The sequence below is a fragment of the Periplaneta americana genome, chromosome 3, assembly GCF_040183065.1.
Source record: "Periplaneta americana isolate PAMFEO1 chromosome 3, P.americana_PAMFEO1_priV1, whole genome shotgun sequence".
NCBI classification, from domain to species: domain Eukaryota; kingdom Metazoa; phylum Arthropoda; class Insecta; order Blattodea; family Blattidae; genus Periplaneta; species Periplaneta americana.
The window spans coordinates 71,347,479-71,365,820 of NC_091119.1; the positions used below are offsets into that span (position 1 = coordinate 71,347,479).

Consider the following 18,342-nt stretch of genomic DNA (forward strand, 5'->3'; position numbering starts at 1 on the left):
GGAGACACTAGCATCCAGGTGAAAGGTATGAAATAAATAATTCGTAATTATTAAAACAAATGTTATATCATATTTGAACAGAAGAGGACAGATATCTCCAGAATAAACTGGCAAGATTACAGAACACTGGAAGTTCATCACTGAAACTGGGTGACCACTTTTAATGGAATGTTACAAACTGAATGCTCATGATTGATGATGATTTTATGAGGGGGAGGAGCAGACCTGGGGTCAGCATGTATGTATCTTTGGTGGAATGCCTGCTTGCTGCAGTTGGTTGATTAACATAACACAGTCAGTGGTGTACTTTCGTGATTATGAATTTCAATAATGCAATTCAGGATGAAGATTCATGATGTAAACGAAGTATAACATGACTGCTTGGCAGCTCATCTACACAGGATTTCCATATATCCATCACCAAAGTGCCTCCTATACAACGAGAAAAACTCAATAATGACAGCAGGTCATTTTCACATATGTCCAGTATTAGCTGCATTAGAATTGACTTCAGCATCAAAATCATGTTGGGAAGCAAGAAGGAGAATGGAGTTCAAGTTCCTGGGGGTTAGACTGCTGCTGCTGCTATACGGTTTTCCAATAAGAGTGTCCTACTTTTAACATCAGCTGCCATGTTTATGAAGCTATACCAGTCATATTTTTCCCATGATTACAGTTGTTGACAAATAACACTGGTCTGCGTTTCAAAACTTTTTTCCTAAGGTCAAGGATTTTATACTGATCTTTTATGTTCCTTGCACGCTGAATTAAAAAATATGACTCATTTTGGTCAATCAGGTCAGGTTTCTTTACTAACCAAGATTTTAGTTATGTATTTACAGAAATAAAACGTACAACAGGTAAGAAAAAATTATGTTTACTATCACAAAATAGACTTAAAATCACATCAAATATACATTAAATAAATATTAAATAGTACATAAATACAGTTAATTTGGAAGAAAGGGCCTTTTCAGGAAATATTACTGTTTCAGACCTTGAAAATCACACTTGAGACACGGGCCATAGCTTGCAATTCTGTATAGTGGTAACCTAGTAGAAGAGAGAGACAGGGGTAAAATCAACTTCTTTCTTACAGCCCCATGTAGTCTGGCTTGAACTTTCTCAGTGATGAGACTGATTTAAGGAACATTCTTACAAAATGAATAGAAAGTGCAAGACTCACCCTGACCGATTTTACTACATTGTGGTAAAGTCACTATGCCAATCGAAAGTTTAAAATCACTCCATTTGCAAGGAAAATGCACGAATATCATGCCTACTTCGGTGTCAACATTGGTGATCAGGTGAAACCTTTCGTATCTCGTGTGTGCTGCACTTTCTTGAACACATCTGGGAAGCAAGACTAGCCTGAAACCAGGTTCATACAAAACACTGTCAGAAGCTCTCGTGGATTCTCAAAAATTCTTTCGTCACTGCACATCAAATGTGGCCCAATTGAAAATTTTGTCAAGACACTCAACAAAGAAAAAAGAGTTCTTGCTTTCCTACTTCAGACATTTCCACGTGTCAGTGAGGCCAAACTAATAGCAAGTATTTTTGATGGCCTTCAAATCAGGGAGCTTATGAATGATGCTAAATTCAATGATCATAAAAATAAAGAGAGTAATGCCTGGCTTGCATTGAAGTCTATTATTAAGAACTTTCTGGGCAATCGTGGGAGCTCAGAGTACAAACATGCTGTTGAGGAACTCCTCCGAAGCTACCAGGCTCTTGGTGCATGTATGTCCATAAAGATGCACTTCCTCAGCTCGCATTTAGATTACTTTCCTGAAAACTGTGGGGAATACAGAGAGGATCAAGGCGAGCGCTTTCATAGAGACATTCGAGTGAAGAAATAGAGGTACCGGAATCGTTGGGATGTAAACATGCTTGCAGACTATTGCTAGCAGGTTACCTCAAGAGGGATGTTCCAGATGCAAAACACGCACGAAAGTCCTTGAAAAGGTCCTCCTTGCACAATAATGGTGTTCGTGTTTCGTTCTATGTACATATTTTACTATTTACGGAAATCTAAGTCAGACTTGAAACCATAATTGGAATAGTCTAATAACTATAAGATACAATTTATCTCTGAAATACCGTCTTTTTAAAAAATGCTATAGTAAGAAAATCTGACCTGACTGAGCAAAATGAGTTATATTTCTGAATTCAGCATGCACTAAAAAGAACAGCTATGAAAATGTTGACCTGAAAAATGACGCAGACCAGTGTAATCATGGAGTGGCGTTGCACCATTCCACAATGCATAGAAATCCTTAAAATTTATCATTAAAAAAAGTCATCCGTTCACCAAGCATTCCGTGCATTACATGAAGTTTATGGTGTGTGTGTAAGATACCGGGCTATGATAAGGGATTATTTTTGGTCTCAATTGGAGGGTATGTATATCAGAAAAGTCTCGTTTCAGCAAGATGGCACCCACCACTCACGAAACAGTCAATCTTTTGAGAGAGAAGTTCAGAGGCTTTATCATGTCACATAATGGTGTTGTTAACTGGCACCCGAGATCATGCGCTTTAATGCCGCTGGATTAATTCCTATGGGGTTATGTTAAATAATGAGTTTATACCAACAAGCCAAAAACAGTTAATGACCTAAGAAACAATATCACGTGCGTTATTCGTGAAACTGAGCCTGGTTTATGTTTGTTGTCTGTCACTGAAACCCAACAAAGCCGCACTGGCCATTTAACTGACGTTCTCTTCCATATGTGAAGGCATTAAGTGTGCTTCAAAATAATAGTAATTAAATAAATAAGCGTCTTTCGTTTATACAATTTATTTCATTTTAAAAGTGTGATACACTTATTGGAAGAGCCTTTGCTGCTGCTATTCAAAAAAGTCTAAGGGCAATTAGAACTTGTGCACCAGTAAAATACTTACTCTTTGGCGTTGCCATAGCAACTTTTGAACAATTAATCGCTTATTTTATAGATTTTTATAGATATTATACTGTTGAAGATCTTTATGCTTGGTTCTTAAATGTAACATTTTTAAGATATCTTGTTTTCTTACTGGAATCATACAAAGTAATTTTATTTAATCATGGAACATCGTCATTTCACGACTTCTGAAATGCTCAGATCTGATGGAATATTTAAAAGGAAGTCAAAGCCAGGCTCGTGTTGCTTGAGTGTTGAACACATCACCAAGTGTTCTTAACTGATTATGGCTACGTTATCAAGTCACAAGTGAGGTTAAGGAACGTCATCAAGGCCGAGGAAGGAAAACAACAGCAAGGCAGGATCGATTTCTAGTTCTGCACACTGTCAGGGGACTATCACTGCCAGGCAAGTTGAATCTATCCTCCAGTACACTCATGGACTTGTAAGTGACCAGGCTGTAAGAAACCGACTTCATGAAGCATCACTCTTCTCTCGACACCCTCTCAGAGTACCAGCCTTTCGAGCAGCAAGTCTAACATGAGCAGGTAAACATGTCAATTGGAGTTATGAAGAATAGGCTCATGTTATGTTTTCTGATTAGTCTAGATTCTGCTTTCACCTCAATAGAAGGCGAATCAGGATTTGGCGTCAACCTGGGTCAGCAGAAAGACTTCGTCGTGTTCAGAAAGTTCATAGCTACAGAGATGGTGTGGGCAGGAGTAATGATGGACAGAAGAACACGGCTCGTTTTTCTGGAAGGGACGGTGAATCATAATGTGTACTTAAATTCTGTTCTGCAACCAATTGTGAGACTATTTGCTAGGAGAAAGTTTCATTCTTATACATGACAATGCCCGAGCTCATACTGCTCGAGCAGTTTGTGAATGGTTTCAGCAAGGGAAGATTTCTGTACTGCCTTGGTCTGCTCAGTCTCCGAATGTTAATCCCATAGAATATGCATGGGGTCAACTTCACAGGGCTGTAACATCATGTATGGAGAATATAGAGAACTCTGGAAACTTCCAGACTGCTCTAATTCAGGCTTCTGCAAGAAGACATTGAACATCTGATTTCAAGAATGCAGAATCGATGCCAATTAGTGTTAAATGCACGAAGAATATATATTATGGTTTATTTAACGACGCTCGCAACTGCAGAGGTTATATCAGCATCACCGGTGTGCCGGAACTTTTGTCCCGCAGGAGTTCTTTTACATGCCAGTAAATCTACTGACATGAGCCTGTCGCATTTAAACACACTTAAATGCCATTGACCTCGGCCGGGATCGAACTCGCAACCTCGAGCATGGAAGGCCAGTGCTATACCAACTGCGCTACCGAGGGCGACTGCATAAAGAGGTCATACTCGTTACTAGTGACTGGATTCATTTCAATCTATATGAAATTATTCAATATTTTCCTGTCAAAATGTTTCTAAATTTTACTCAACATGCAGCATTTCAGTTATTGTTTAGTTTTCAACAACAAAAAAAATAAAATAAAAATAAGCATTTAAATTTACTTGATTTGTTTGTTAGACAAGGTAATTTATTTCTTAGATAAGGTAATATCCATTTCACTGCTATGAATAATAAACTGTCTCTTAGACTTTTTGAGCAGTGTACTACTACTTCTACTACTACTACTACTACTACTACTACTACTACTACTCTACTACTGCTGCTGCTGCTTGGTCCTTGCTGCTGCTGCTACTACTACTGCTACTTATATTATATACCGAACTCTGTATGTTATAAATTGGTGTAAATGGAAATGGAAATTTTGTTTATTCAGTAAAATAGTGCATGTAAATATAATGATAATGTAAAAAAATTGAAAGGGCCTCGTGCTCATTAGCATACCTCACTATTCATTTGAACTCTCTGACTCCTTGTAAATGAGTTGCAACTGATAGTAATGAAACCTGGTAACACTGTTTTAGAAAGTCACTTTTTTAAAAACAAGCTGTCTCCTCCTATAACCTTGGATGTGTTTCACTCTAATCTTCAAACTATAAAATGTAGTAATTGATTTCAGTGAAACATGTCTACCATTAATGACCATCCCTTGTTAGCAATGTTCATAAAGTTTCTGAACATGTTTCGTCTTCATTCTTGCTTTTATAGCTGAATAAATAAGATAATTAATTTTGACAGGGAACCTGTGAAATGTGGTGCTGTTATTAGACTGCAGCATTTGGCAACATCGAAAAATCTTCATTCCCATCACTTCTCTTCACCTTTGTCTGGTAACCAAGAAATATCAGCCTATGGTGATGATGCAGGTACAGTATACTCTTACCGACAAGATTTTAATGAAGTTCTATTTATATGTACAGTAGCGTGCAAATTAATCCGAACACGACATATTTTTACATTTTCTGTCATTGTTGGCCTCACAGCTGCTCATACCGCTTTAATTGACATCTGTAGTACGTGTAATTCCATTGTTGAAGGTCTGCCATTATTTTTTTTATAATATGTGACATTTTGCCTGTCGTTTTGTACTTATAAGCATTTCAGTTGTGTTGAAGACTTAATACTGCAATCCTGTGTACATTCTGTCGTCTTCACAAATGGATACAACTCCACGAAAACGGTCTAAAATTATAACATTAGCAGAGCATTCTTCTATGACACAGAGGCAAATTGCTGCAGAATGTCACATCGGTTTGGCTACTGTTAATTCGATCATAAAACGATACAGGGAAACTGGATCCATCACACCCCAGAAAAAAGGAAACTGTGACCGGAAAAGGAAGACTTCACCTGCAGATGATCGTTTGTCAGGAAAAGTAAATTAAATCCTAGACTAACTGCTGTCGACTTAACCCGCGAGTTAATGGCTACCACTGGGGTGAATATTCACGTCACAACAGTGCGGCGTAAGCTTTTGGAAGCTGGACGAAGGGCTCGTAAGCCTATTAAGAAGCAACTGCTAACCCCTGTTATGTGCAAAAAACGCTTAATGTGGGAAAAATTACATCAACACTGGACAGTGAATGACTGGAAGAATGTACTTTTTTCCGGTGAGTCTTATTTCGAGGTCCACGGCCACCGTGTTTCTTATGTACGGAAAGGATCCGAAAAAGTAACAGCAGCTCATCTCCAACAAGCACCCAAATACCCCCCTAAAGTAATGTTTTGGGGTTGTTTTACACATGAAGGGCCTGGAGCATTAATACCTATCAAGGGAATGATGAATTCTGATAAATACATTCACTTATTGGAAACCAGAATCGTACCCCAGCTGCAAAAATCATTTCTGGATGGCAGAGGTGTGTTCCAACAAGACCTGGCACCATGCCATACATCTCGAAAAACTACAGAATTCTTCAACAAGAAGAATATTCAGGTACTCCCCTGGCCAGGCAACTCACCCGACATCAACCCCATTGAGAACTTGTGGTCAATTTGCAAAAGAAGAATGCAAAAAATGGATTGTTCTACAAAGAAGATGATTTCTGCCCTCATTGGTGTATGGTTTCGCGATGAAGAAATGAAGAATATTTGTGGGAAATTAGTGGAATCCATGCCAAATCGTCTCAGAGCTGTTATTAGGAACAAGGGAGGCCACATAGATTACTGAGGTATGTCTTAGATTCTTTTTTATCCCGTTTGAGTGTTTTTGCATAAGTAATTACGTTGTTTGGATTAATTTGCACGCTACTGTATGTCCTATAACGGCACTAGCCAGAAGTGGCAGGCTTTTCCTCTACACTAGAGGTGCTCAACTTTATTAGGCCCGAGATCACCTTCCTGTAATTAGTTGAGTTAAAGATTGACTGATGTCTATAGGTAACATAATGAACCCAGCTTTCACATAAAACTACAACTACAAACTGTATTAAAACTAAGCACACTAATAATACAAAAATAATGTTAATACTAATATGTTACAAACTGTTTAACACAAACAAAATAATGTGATGTAGTTGCATTACACATTTTTCAAAATGAGATGAAAGTCCATGATAAGCTTCAACATAATTCAGTGAAATGGTTGGCTTTGCTTAGAATAGGCAAGTTTATTATAATCTGGTTCTGAAAAGTGAGAATCAGCTTGTTTCTACACTTAGATTTTACAGTGTTCATACAGAAAATGCCAATTCGCACAGAAAAGTTGATTAAAGAAATGACAAGACATATGATACCAGTTGCAAAATGTTTAGATACTTTTCTGCACATATTAAACTCCAGAAGTTGTCTTCTTTGTGTTCTGATTTTAATGAAATATCGGTGTGTAATCAAATTATTTCATTTTCAAGTTCAGATTCGCTGCAGGAGAACTGAGAGCTAATTTTACTTGAGACATTTTACACATCCACTTGATGGAAAGATATAACAGATTCCATTGCTTTGAGATGTGAAAAACAAGTTTCCAATTCTGTCTTCAGTGCTGTGAGCTTAATATCACTGATCTAGAGCAAATTGAATTCACCATTTTAATAATGCCATTCATAAAGTGTCATTTTCATAATCTGTCCACAAAACTTGCTGCTGCACAATAAATTAAAGGATGGTAGAGAACTGAAGATTGATTTGAGAAGTTGTCGCAATTGATAGGTCGAGCACCCCTGTTCTACACCAATGCATTCTCTATTCTTTTCTTTGCAAGCTGTCAATCAGATATACCTTTGCTATAAGTATTTAATTTGCACTACTGCACTGGCTTTATATGTGGTATCATAATGTGATAAAGTGTATAAGTTACATAAAAATCTTGAAAATGCCTATTTCACATAATGGTCGAAAACTGTATGACTGGGACAGAGTCTTGCTCCTGTGATTGCTATTTGTATTACAGTTTTACAGCTGCTTACGAAAGAATTGTGTCTCTCTGTATTAAGTTGTAGTGAATCTTCGATTCTGCTCTGCACTAAACATAGGAGGATAAAACGTACTTCAGTAATTCAAAATAACCTCAAAATTGTAGCAGACCACTCCAGAGACACGATGTGATTTCTGCGAAAGCTGTAAACTCACCAAGCCTGCCCAAAATATTTTCGTTTCTTATATACCCAACCAATCAGCTTTTTCGACATTTGCATAGGCAATAATGGCATAACCCAATGTTACCACCATTATTTTGGACTATGCAGGAAGGCGAATGTTATCAGTCAGTAGTTCTCTATAGTCCAGGGCAAACCTATCTAGGCCTACCTATCTACTGTAATCAGAAAGCTTACTATATGCAAGACATATCAAAGCCGTAAACAAACCAAACCTAACCTTTCATTGATCCTCGACCTTACGAAAACTAGCTTTGTATCTATCAACCAACCTACCAAAATGTGTACATATATGCAGTGCATACTAAAAATCTGATCTAACCTGGCACTGATCTTGGAACTTATGAAAACTCTCCATCTATCTACTACGTACCTACCAAAAGCATATATAAAAGCATAAACTAACAAAATTGCTTGTTTTTATTCAAAACTGACAGAAAAAGATGTCCCAGAAGATATAGATTTTGTGAGAAATTTGGTGATGTTATCTTCTATCTGTAGTGACCAAGGAGGAAATGTTCCTGTGAAAAGGACTGTAGAACCAAGAAAAGCAAATGTACCAAACATGGTTAACTTACATATGCAATTCAGCATGTGATATTGACATCACTTGTAAAAATCATGAATAGTATGAAATCATATTTTTTGTTGTAGTGATAAAAATTATTTTGCTTTCTCAAATCATGATTTTATAACAATAACAATAAAATACAGTAATAATGATAATGTAATAATAATAATAATAATAATAATAATAATAATAATTTAACATAATATTTATACGAATAAGTGCTATCAGGAGATTATTCATTTATAATGTCATAATTATGTTCAAATCCTATATTATGGCATCACAAATTATTTTACTCATAACATTTTTTTCATATTGCGTTCTGTGTTTTTTTAATATAAAAATATGATTAGTTAATAATTTCATATATTATCCTTCGTAATTATTTACTTCATATATTATCCTATCCAATTCAACATAGGGAGAATCGCCCATTTTTAAATTGCCTATTTCATGAGCAACTTTTTGCTTGTTAGGATTGAAAAAATGTAATAATTATAATGGTACTTACTAATGGCAGTTTACTTTATTGCATTTACCTTAGCTAAGTTGTATTAAATGATATTAGTAAAACAAAAACAAACCTGAACTTTTTTCTTTTCGTGAAAATGTAATAGAATTTATTGACTTTGAATTCACAAGGAAGTGAAAAATGTATTCATATCAACAAAAGAAATTTGTTTTAAATGTGATTGCTTAAACTAATTTCGAAGTAATGTTATCACTAGAATTTCAGGGCTGCCAAATTGTTTCCACCACAGATATGAATCAATAATTGTAGTAGTTAATGTTAGAACCTCGCAGTACGACATAGGGCAATCTTTGTTGTTCATAGAAGTCGATTAAAAACATAAACTTAGTGTTAATGATTTCGTCCATTTTTTCAATATATGTGTGTCACTGATCTAAAAGTTTATTCAATAAGTATGGATGACAGTATTTTACAAAAATCCGAAATGTTTGTTGAAAAATGCTACTCAGTGCTTTATGATGTTGGAAGAAGCTTGCAGGATGGACCCCTAACATATCACACTGTTGCCAGGTGAGTGAAGCGTTTCAGAAAGGAAGGCAAACAGTGGACACAGTGCTAGTAAATATATTGCTGCAAGTCAAATTATATATGTTATAGCTGTAAGAGCTTTCCTGGAAGGTGACAGAACTTAACGTTAGCTGTTGTTTTAAGAAATTAAATATGAAAAAGATTTTGCTCATTGGGTACCACACAAATTTACTACAGTTCAAATGTGGCAGCATATGACAACATACAGACTGTATCTGAAATTATACGATCAAAGAGGTGAGCCTCTGTCCATCACATCATCAATGGATGAGACATGACTACACTCATTTCAGCCACCCCCCCCTAAAATACAGTGGCCTTATTCAGAATCACATTGCCCCAGAAATTGCCGATCAGTATAGTCTATTGAAGATAATGATTGTTATGTTATAAAGGGATAATTCTCGAACACAGTTGCCCCTGTTACAACAATAATGCAGCTTATTACTGTACATTCTTGGAATTTCATCTGCATCCAGCACTGCATTGTAAACCGTAATTTCTCTTTGAACAACCTATTATGTTACATGAGAGTGCTTGCTGTCCTCTAGCTGCTATGGGGACCAATTTGTCAAACTGTTGGAATTACGAATATTAAACATCCACTGAAGTCACCAATTACAACTTATTCTCGAAAATAAAGAAATATTGTGGAGCATCTACCTTCAAAGAAGAGATGAAATTCTAATAGATTTAGAGCAATCTGTCGGAGAATAAATTATGGCAAGAAGATAGTGCAGATGGACTATCATAAAACGAGCTGAATCCGATATAGTAATGTGAAACCATATGTTTTTTTTTAACAAAGAACAGTGGTACACTATCACTAATGCAGTACAGCTGGAGTACACTGTCGCCAATGGGTTTGGCAACATACTTTTCACATGGCAGGAGATTGCACTTACATACATTCTAATAAATGCAGCCTATAAGAACAGTATTGTCATTAATTTTTTTAATGTTCTAGTATGCATATAAAAGAGTTTCTTTATTCTCATTAGCACACTAGTTTTAATAAATGAATAGAAATAAAATCTACCAATACAGAAATGTGTCCACAGAGATGTTGAGAACCTCTTGCGATATGGAGCACAGCTTCCTTTACAGTGTAATTTGTGTTGTTGCTTAATTGCATTGGTTCTTGAAGTACTATTAATAAGTATAAACTTATTTACTTAGGAGAAGGAGACACTGGAGATCACTGGATGGTGATATGTGATGGCGACCATTGGGAGAGAGATGAAGGAATTATGATGAAGCATGTTGATACTGAAGTGTAAGTCTTGCTACAACTCATAGCCTCTTCTAAGCTTTCACAAGCATGTCGATAATGAAGTCTGAGTTTTGCTATAGCTGTAGACTCTTCTAATAATGTGGAAGCAGATTGATATAGAACTATAAGCCTTAGTATACCTGTAGTCTCTTCCAATCAAGTACATATGCCATGTTGATACTGTAGTGTAAGTCTTGGTATAGCTATAGTCTCTTTCAATAATGTACATGCATGTTGATCTATTCTATCTCTTAGTCCCCTTTGAAGGGAGAGGCACAGATGAGGGACTGCTCTTGCATGTAGGCCGCTTGGTTGGGTCCATTGTACAGTCTTAGACACAAAAAATGACCGCTCTCCTGTAGCAAAAAATTATTCTAAGTCCTCTTTGAGCAGCGCCTGGTTCACACGACTAGGGAAAGGACGTTTATTTTGCATCTAATTTACTCCTTGAATATATCTTCGTTATAGATTATTCATAACACTTGACCTATAAATAGACAGAAAAAGCAACAAACAAACAAAACAAAGGAAAAACAAAGCAAAGTCATGCATAAGAAATTCCTTCATGTGTAAACCTAAGCTCTCACAGAATCAATTGTTGTCTTCCGAAGAGGACTTAGCTATGGCAGTCGGTCATTTCTTTTGTCTAAGACTGTACTATCCAGAATGGAATGATGTGCTGCCAGCACTACCACCAGCAACTGATGACCACATATCATGGGGTCTAAGCAAGCTCTACGTAGCTCAAAATATAGAAAAGAAGTGGAAATGATGATGATGATGATGATGATGAAAGAGAGGAAGTGTAATTATGGTGGCGAAATAAGTCCGAGGTCCATTGTCGAATGTTATCCAGCAATTCTGCTTCAATTGGTTGAGGGAAAGCCTCGGAAAAAACTTCAACGGTAACTTGTCTTAACCAAGATTTGAACCTGGGCCCACTTGTTTCATGATCAGACATGCTAACCATTACTTCACAACAGTGGACACAAGCATGTTGATACAGAAGTGTAAGTCTTACAGTCTGTGTAGTCTCTTCCAACCAAGTGCATGTGTGTTTTTGGATTCTATATCCTAGTGTCACCCTGTCCCCCAAAATATATAGCTAATAGCACCCCAATTCAGAACTGTATATTGTAAAAATATGAAAGTTGAACTGACAGGTTCTATAAACAAAGCTGTTTAGAAACATGTTTTTCTTAGACGCTTACGTATAATAGAGGATAGGAGGGCAGAAGTGCAAAACCAGTGTGTAGTGCTCCAACTAACTGGGCACTTAGAGGAAATTGGATAGAACAGTTTTCCTTATATGCCATATGTGTTGATACTGGAGTGTAAATCTTGTTATAGATGTACTCTCTTCTTTTTTGTTCAGACATATTAATACTAAAGCTTTGTTATAGTTGTATTTTATGCTGGGTAGCACAAATGTCCACTAACATCAATGATTGACTAAGAGTCCTAGATCTCATTTTGGTGCTCTAAGAAGTTAAAACATGGATTCCTTGAATGAAAATGTTACCGAGATAACCAATTAGCATTTGAGCATGTTATAAAATGAAAACAAAGTACAGTACAGTATGTCATTTTCTCTCAAAGACATGTAATAAAAAGTGTATTTATGTTTTTTTTATGCAGAAGGAAGGTGCCTGCAAAGTTTTCATTCATTTAGCTGCTGACACGAATTTTTGGAACTTCCTAAAACCCTGTTTGGCAGAGTGGTTTAAAAATACTTCCTTCATGTACTATTGCAAGTCAGTGCCGCCAGTTACCTGCCCTTGTTGTCACTTTTTCGTCTCTCAATCAGTTTGCCATCACTATAATATTACGAGGCAATTATTATTACAATGATGGATGTAGCTATCTACACTTCACCTATGGATTAAACTTTTTAAATGTAGTCTTTCTTAACTTATCGTCTTGATGTCAGGAAGTGGCAAATAAGAGGGCAAGAAGACAAAATTAGTGTAGAATACGGAAAACCTAATTAAAGGTTAGATTAAGATCTGAAATAAGCTTACTTGTGAACCAACCTAAAGTCTGGGGTAATGGCACTACAAATGACAGGAACACAGCTCGGTCATTTTTTATAGTGCAGATTGAGTTGTATCAATCACAGGAGTTGTTGTGTACCCATTTGAAAGATTTTCCACAATTTTTAGGACCCTGTCATGTGGCTATGATGTCAATAAGGGAGATTATGAAGAATGTGCTGTACAATTTGCTCGCATTTTCGTACAAAAGTGACCCTGATACTACATGCCAGCATCATTGCACAAGGCCTTGTACATGGATCAGCGACCATTTCTGTTGCCTTCCCAATTGGTCAGAATTTAGTTGAAGCTCAAGACGCAAGAAACAAGAATATAAAAATCCTACAAAGAACTTCACTCCAGAAACATTTTCAGAACTACTACAAATGAGGTTATTTTCCAAAGGCTTCTACTAACATCCAAGCCCCTTATTTCTTCTATCAAACATTTTCCAAGGAAACTGTTGGTATCATTCTCTACTTACGTAGTTAATCTTCTGAAAGCACCAGAATCTACTAGAATTGCAACAGAACTTCCATCTTCAGTGGAGGAAGAAGAAAAAGCAGAAGAGAAGGAAACTAATCTATCCGAGTAGCAAGACAGTTTTAAGCCACCCAAAAGCAATATCTGTTTGTTAATCAATTGTAACATGTATGAAAATAATATACACCATGGTTACAAACTATTGGACAATTTGAGAAGGCTATATTTTCAACAATATTGAACCTGAATATATGATCTTACCACCATTTAAAAGCAGGAAGTTATCTTATATACATTCAATGTAAGCTCCACGTGTAATATGGCAGGTGTTCAGGCAATGATCCCATTCTTGTCAAACCCTCTCAAGCATGTCTTGTGTAACATTCCTGATTGCTGTGTTAATGCTCCTTCTCAATTCAGCCAACGTCAGTTGAAGTGGAGGTATGTAAACAGTGTCCTTGACGAAATCATACAGAAAGAAATGACACTGTGAAATCCGGTGAACGGGGTGGTAATGTGCAGACAGTGCTGTCTGCGCCCATTGCACGACCAATCCATCGACCCGGTAGATATTGATTTAGGTACCTCCGGACCTCCATATCCCAATGTGGAGGGACTCCATCTGGTTGGAAAATGAACTCCTGTTCCTCCTTGTCCATTAGTTGTGGCATTAGCCAATTTTTCTAAATCACCACCTACCAGGTCGAAGGATTGGTCGTGCAACGGATGCAGACAGCACCTTCTGCACATGGCCACTCCGTTCACCGGATTTCTCAGTGTGTGATTTCTTTCTGTGGGTTTTCGTCAAGGACAGTGTTTACATACTTCCACTTTCAGCGACATTGGCCGAATTGAGAAGGTGCATTAACAAAGTAATCAGGAACGTGATACAAGACATGCTTGAGAGGGTTTGGCAAAGATGGGATCACCGCCTGGTTGTCTGCCGTATTACACATGGGGTTCACAGCAAGTGCATCTAAGGTCAGTATAAAACTTCGAACTCCCCTCTTTCAAATGGTGGTAAGATCATGTATTTATGTTCAATATTGATGAAAATACACCCTTTTGAAATAGTCCAATAACTTTAAACCATGGTGTATATTAATACAGTCAACTTCAGATATAGTGAACCTCTGTGGACTTGCACATTTCGTTCACTAAATCCGAAGTGTCACTTCCCTAACCTTAAATAACAGGAATAAATGAAATTGTGAACAAGAAGTGAAATACTATACAGTAATTAAAATATTTAATTTTTGTGGAATGGAGTACACTGTATACTGTAACTCACAGTTGATTTACTTAAACTATGCTGCTGACCACGTCTTCTTGCAAAAGACCATGTTAAATGTCACTTATAATATTCGTCTGATCTTCCAAAGAAAACACTTTACGCTTCGACATTTTTATACAGTATATTCACTTTCGAACACTAGAAACAGACTGATCAGGTAGAAATGACAAACACTGTTATAGTGTGACTGCGTACTCAGCCTCGGAATTTCCCAGGTCACTTAATGTAAACTGGGAGGGAGTTGGAGTTCGAAAGCCATCGGAATCTTGCCTTAATTTATGCTTTGGACATAATGTCTGTCCCTTTTTAATAAAAGAAGACAATATCATTTTCCATTGTTTCGATGCTATCCGTCATAATGGAAATGTTTCTGAGAACAAAAAGCAACCCTTTGACGGTGGAGGATTAGAAATAATGGTAGAGTAGTGTGCCTGAGAGAATGGCAACCCTTCGACGGTGGAGTGAGGCAAGGTCGTTATGCGTTGCCTGGATTTACATTACAATTCATTTAGTAGGAATCACTAATCCTACCTTTGTCCTTTGATTAAAGGAGTAAGAGAATTAGAATATTGTTCTGAATACATTCTTTCAATTTTATACATAAGGTCTGACTTCAAATAAGAATTTGTCAGGATACAACTCTTGAAACTTCAATTTTAAAGGTTCACTATAGCCGAAGCGAGGGTTCAGTATAAACAGAAAATATTAATGTATTTTTTAATGTATGCGTGTTGGGACGAACGATGTAGGTTCACTATAGCCAAATGTTCACTATATCCAGAGTTGACTGTATATGGCTAATAATATAAAGTTAATAAAATAGTGTAATTTGAAGATTTTTACGAGAATTATATTCTGTAAATAATTTTGCCTACTGATTTTGCCGATTTTTTCATCCTTTCGGATTATTGTGCAATGTCTCGTCTATGGAAACTGGGTACAGGCCTATTAAATATGTGAAAGATGTTAAATTTTTATTGGAAATGGGATAATTTAATCAACATTATCTCAAATATATTTATTTTGTAATATTCCTCGAAAGTGATGGTGATGGTGGTGACAACGATGATAATAAATATATGATAGAAGACAAACTGGAAACAACTGTCCACACCCATGGAGTAACGGTTAGCACATCTGGCCATAAAACCAGGTGGCCCGGGTTCGATTCCTGGTCGGGACAAGTTACCTGGTGAGGTTTTTTCCGGGGTTTTCCCTCAACCCAATATGCTGGACCCCGGACACATTTCACCGGCATTATCACCTTCATATCATTCAGACGTAAATAACCTAAGCTGTTGATAAAGCATCGTAAAATAACCTACTAAAATAAAATAAATAAAAAGAACAACTAATCTGATATTGCTTAAGGGAATTCAGAATGCCATATTCCCGAATAAATTTGTCTCAATTCATTATGCATTTTCTCAGCATCTACTAGGCAAAAGAATTGCAATTTGTGTCAGACATTCTGACAGAAATTTTCTAAATTTTAACATGAGTTATCTGTAATTTTATTGAAATTATGAGAGAGATGATTTTTAAATTAAATACCGTACTTCAAGTTAAAAAAAAAAGAGAGTATCAGGTTCCTGTTGTTTCTTTAAAAATATTAGGTCTAAGAAGAAATCCTTATGTTAAATAAGAAGAGTGAGGTGTATATATAGCAAAAACTGTATTAATCTGTGTTTGATAGAAGCTGAGAAAATGAGATATAATTTAACAGTATGTGGATAGGTCATTCCAAACCACTTAACATAAGTTTCACTACATTAGATATCTTATGTTCCTTAGTTATAAATAGAGCTAGGATTTATATGTAGTAAGAGTTAAGAATAATGCAGAGTATAGTTGAGTTGATGTGATCCAGTTAAGAAGGTTTCAAGCCTGGTTCACAAGACTCGAAATGCAAGAACAGAGAACTTGGTCACAATGCAGCTTCTAAATCCCCGCTGTTTTGTAAGTGGTGGTTAAGAGGATTAAAGACCCATAGCGCTAACTAATGGAAGTACTGAATGATAAGAATGGCAAGTATAAGGATTGGGGGGCATGGCTTTCATGTTTATAAACTATACTGACTAAAAATATTAGCCTTTACTACATTTGAATCCTAGCTCTGTTATAAACTTTGTCTTGCATGATATATTTGTTATGCTTTCTTTAACACAGTTTCACATTTTGCAAACATGAAATTTGGGCTATAAATGTTTTAAAATATAAATATCTTTTTGTTCTTTAGTTATATACATTGTCTTGCATGATATATTTGTTATGCTTTCTTTAACATAGTTTCATATTTTGCAAACATGAAATTTGAGCTATAAATGTTTTAAAATATAAATATTTTTTCGTTCACTAGTTATATACTTTGTCTTGCATGATATATTTGTTATGCTTTCTTTAATATAGTTTCACATTTTGCAGGCATAAAATTTGGGCTATATGGGTGCTATGCATAGATATTTCGCTAGGCCGCGCTACGAGCGTGCTGAACTAGCCCCGGCTATCAACTGATTACTTGTACAGGATTCATATAATATCATATCGCTAACACTGGTTTATGAATATGAAAAACGTTAGTTCGCTGATCATCCACCGGAAGCCCGTGCTATGAATATGGCTCTACATGTTTTAAAATAGACCTAGTTCTTTAGTTATAAACTTTGTCTTGCATGATATTTTTGTTATGCTTTCTTTAATATAGTTTCATATTTTGCAGACAGACTAGCCTCATGGTCTAGTGGTCAGAGCTTCTGGCTATAGTTCATGAGGTCCCGGGTTCGATTCCCGGTTAGAGCACAGGAATTTTTCCTTAAAGGGGATTATTCCTGTGTTCGTCCATGGTCTGGAATTTAGGTTAAGTTTAGATTTAAGACCTCTCCTGGCACCACATTATCATAATCATCCTATCACATCATCGGGGTAATGTTGTTGTTGTTGTTGTTTTCTAATGCCAGGCGTTTGACAATAAAGTCATTTGACCTCTTGCACCCCAATATTTTTCAAAGATATTATCATGACCAGCCAATGAAGCACAGATTTTGAGGTGTTCCGAATCCAATCGGGGTAATGTAACTCCACCTTCCAGGCGCCCCAACCTCAGAAGTGGGTTACAATTAAGCCACGGCCAGGAGAGAAGACCAGAAATGTCGAAAAGATAGCCTGGTGGCATTGGATAAAAAAAAAAATATATTTTGCAGACATAAAATTCGGACTATAAATGTTTCAGAGTAATGTGTAATTTCATTTGAAACATCATAAATTATATCACTGATCCACCTTGAAGAAGAGCCACTATTATAATGAAAATCTTTTTTGAGCTGAGAATTTTCAGGTGACACATTTTTGTGGTATTATTTCGATTTATATACTGCAGTAGGTACATAGTCGTAAGAGATTATACAGAAGAACAGATTTTAGATAATCTTCTGTGGCACATGAATTTCATTACCATTATAATCTGTTAGAAATATATGACAAATTGGTTGTTATGTCAGTTTAGGTTAATGAGGGTTACATGTTTATGGACATTTTGCATATAATTGGACATTTTATGGTGGTGCCATCTCTCGTGGAAGTCATATAAGAGCTGTTGGCTTGCTCGAAATTCAGAATTAAGTGTGTAATAGAGAAATAACTGATTGTCTCTTAATAGTACATTATGCAACGAGCCTATAATGATAGTAATTAAGAAGCGAGTATGGATGTTT

At 36.3% G+C, this 18,342-nt stretch overlaps 1 protein-coding gene across 2 annotated transcripts in view; it reads left to right on the top strand.

The window, feature by feature from the left end:
• Positions 1-18,342, top strand: part of LOC138696159 (stromal cell-derived factor 2-like) — a 45,506-nt gene that overhangs the window by 20,550 nt on the left and 6,614 nt on the right. For both annotated transcript variants that reach the window (XM_069820737.1, XM_069820738.1), the window contains 2 exons: positions 5,064-5,191; positions 10,729-10,825. In XM_069820737.1, the coding sequence (XP_069676838.1) occupies positions 5,064-5,191; positions 10,729-10,825 (225 nt within the window). The remainder of the gene's footprint in view (positions 1-5,063; positions 5,192-10,728; positions 10,826-18,342) is intronic.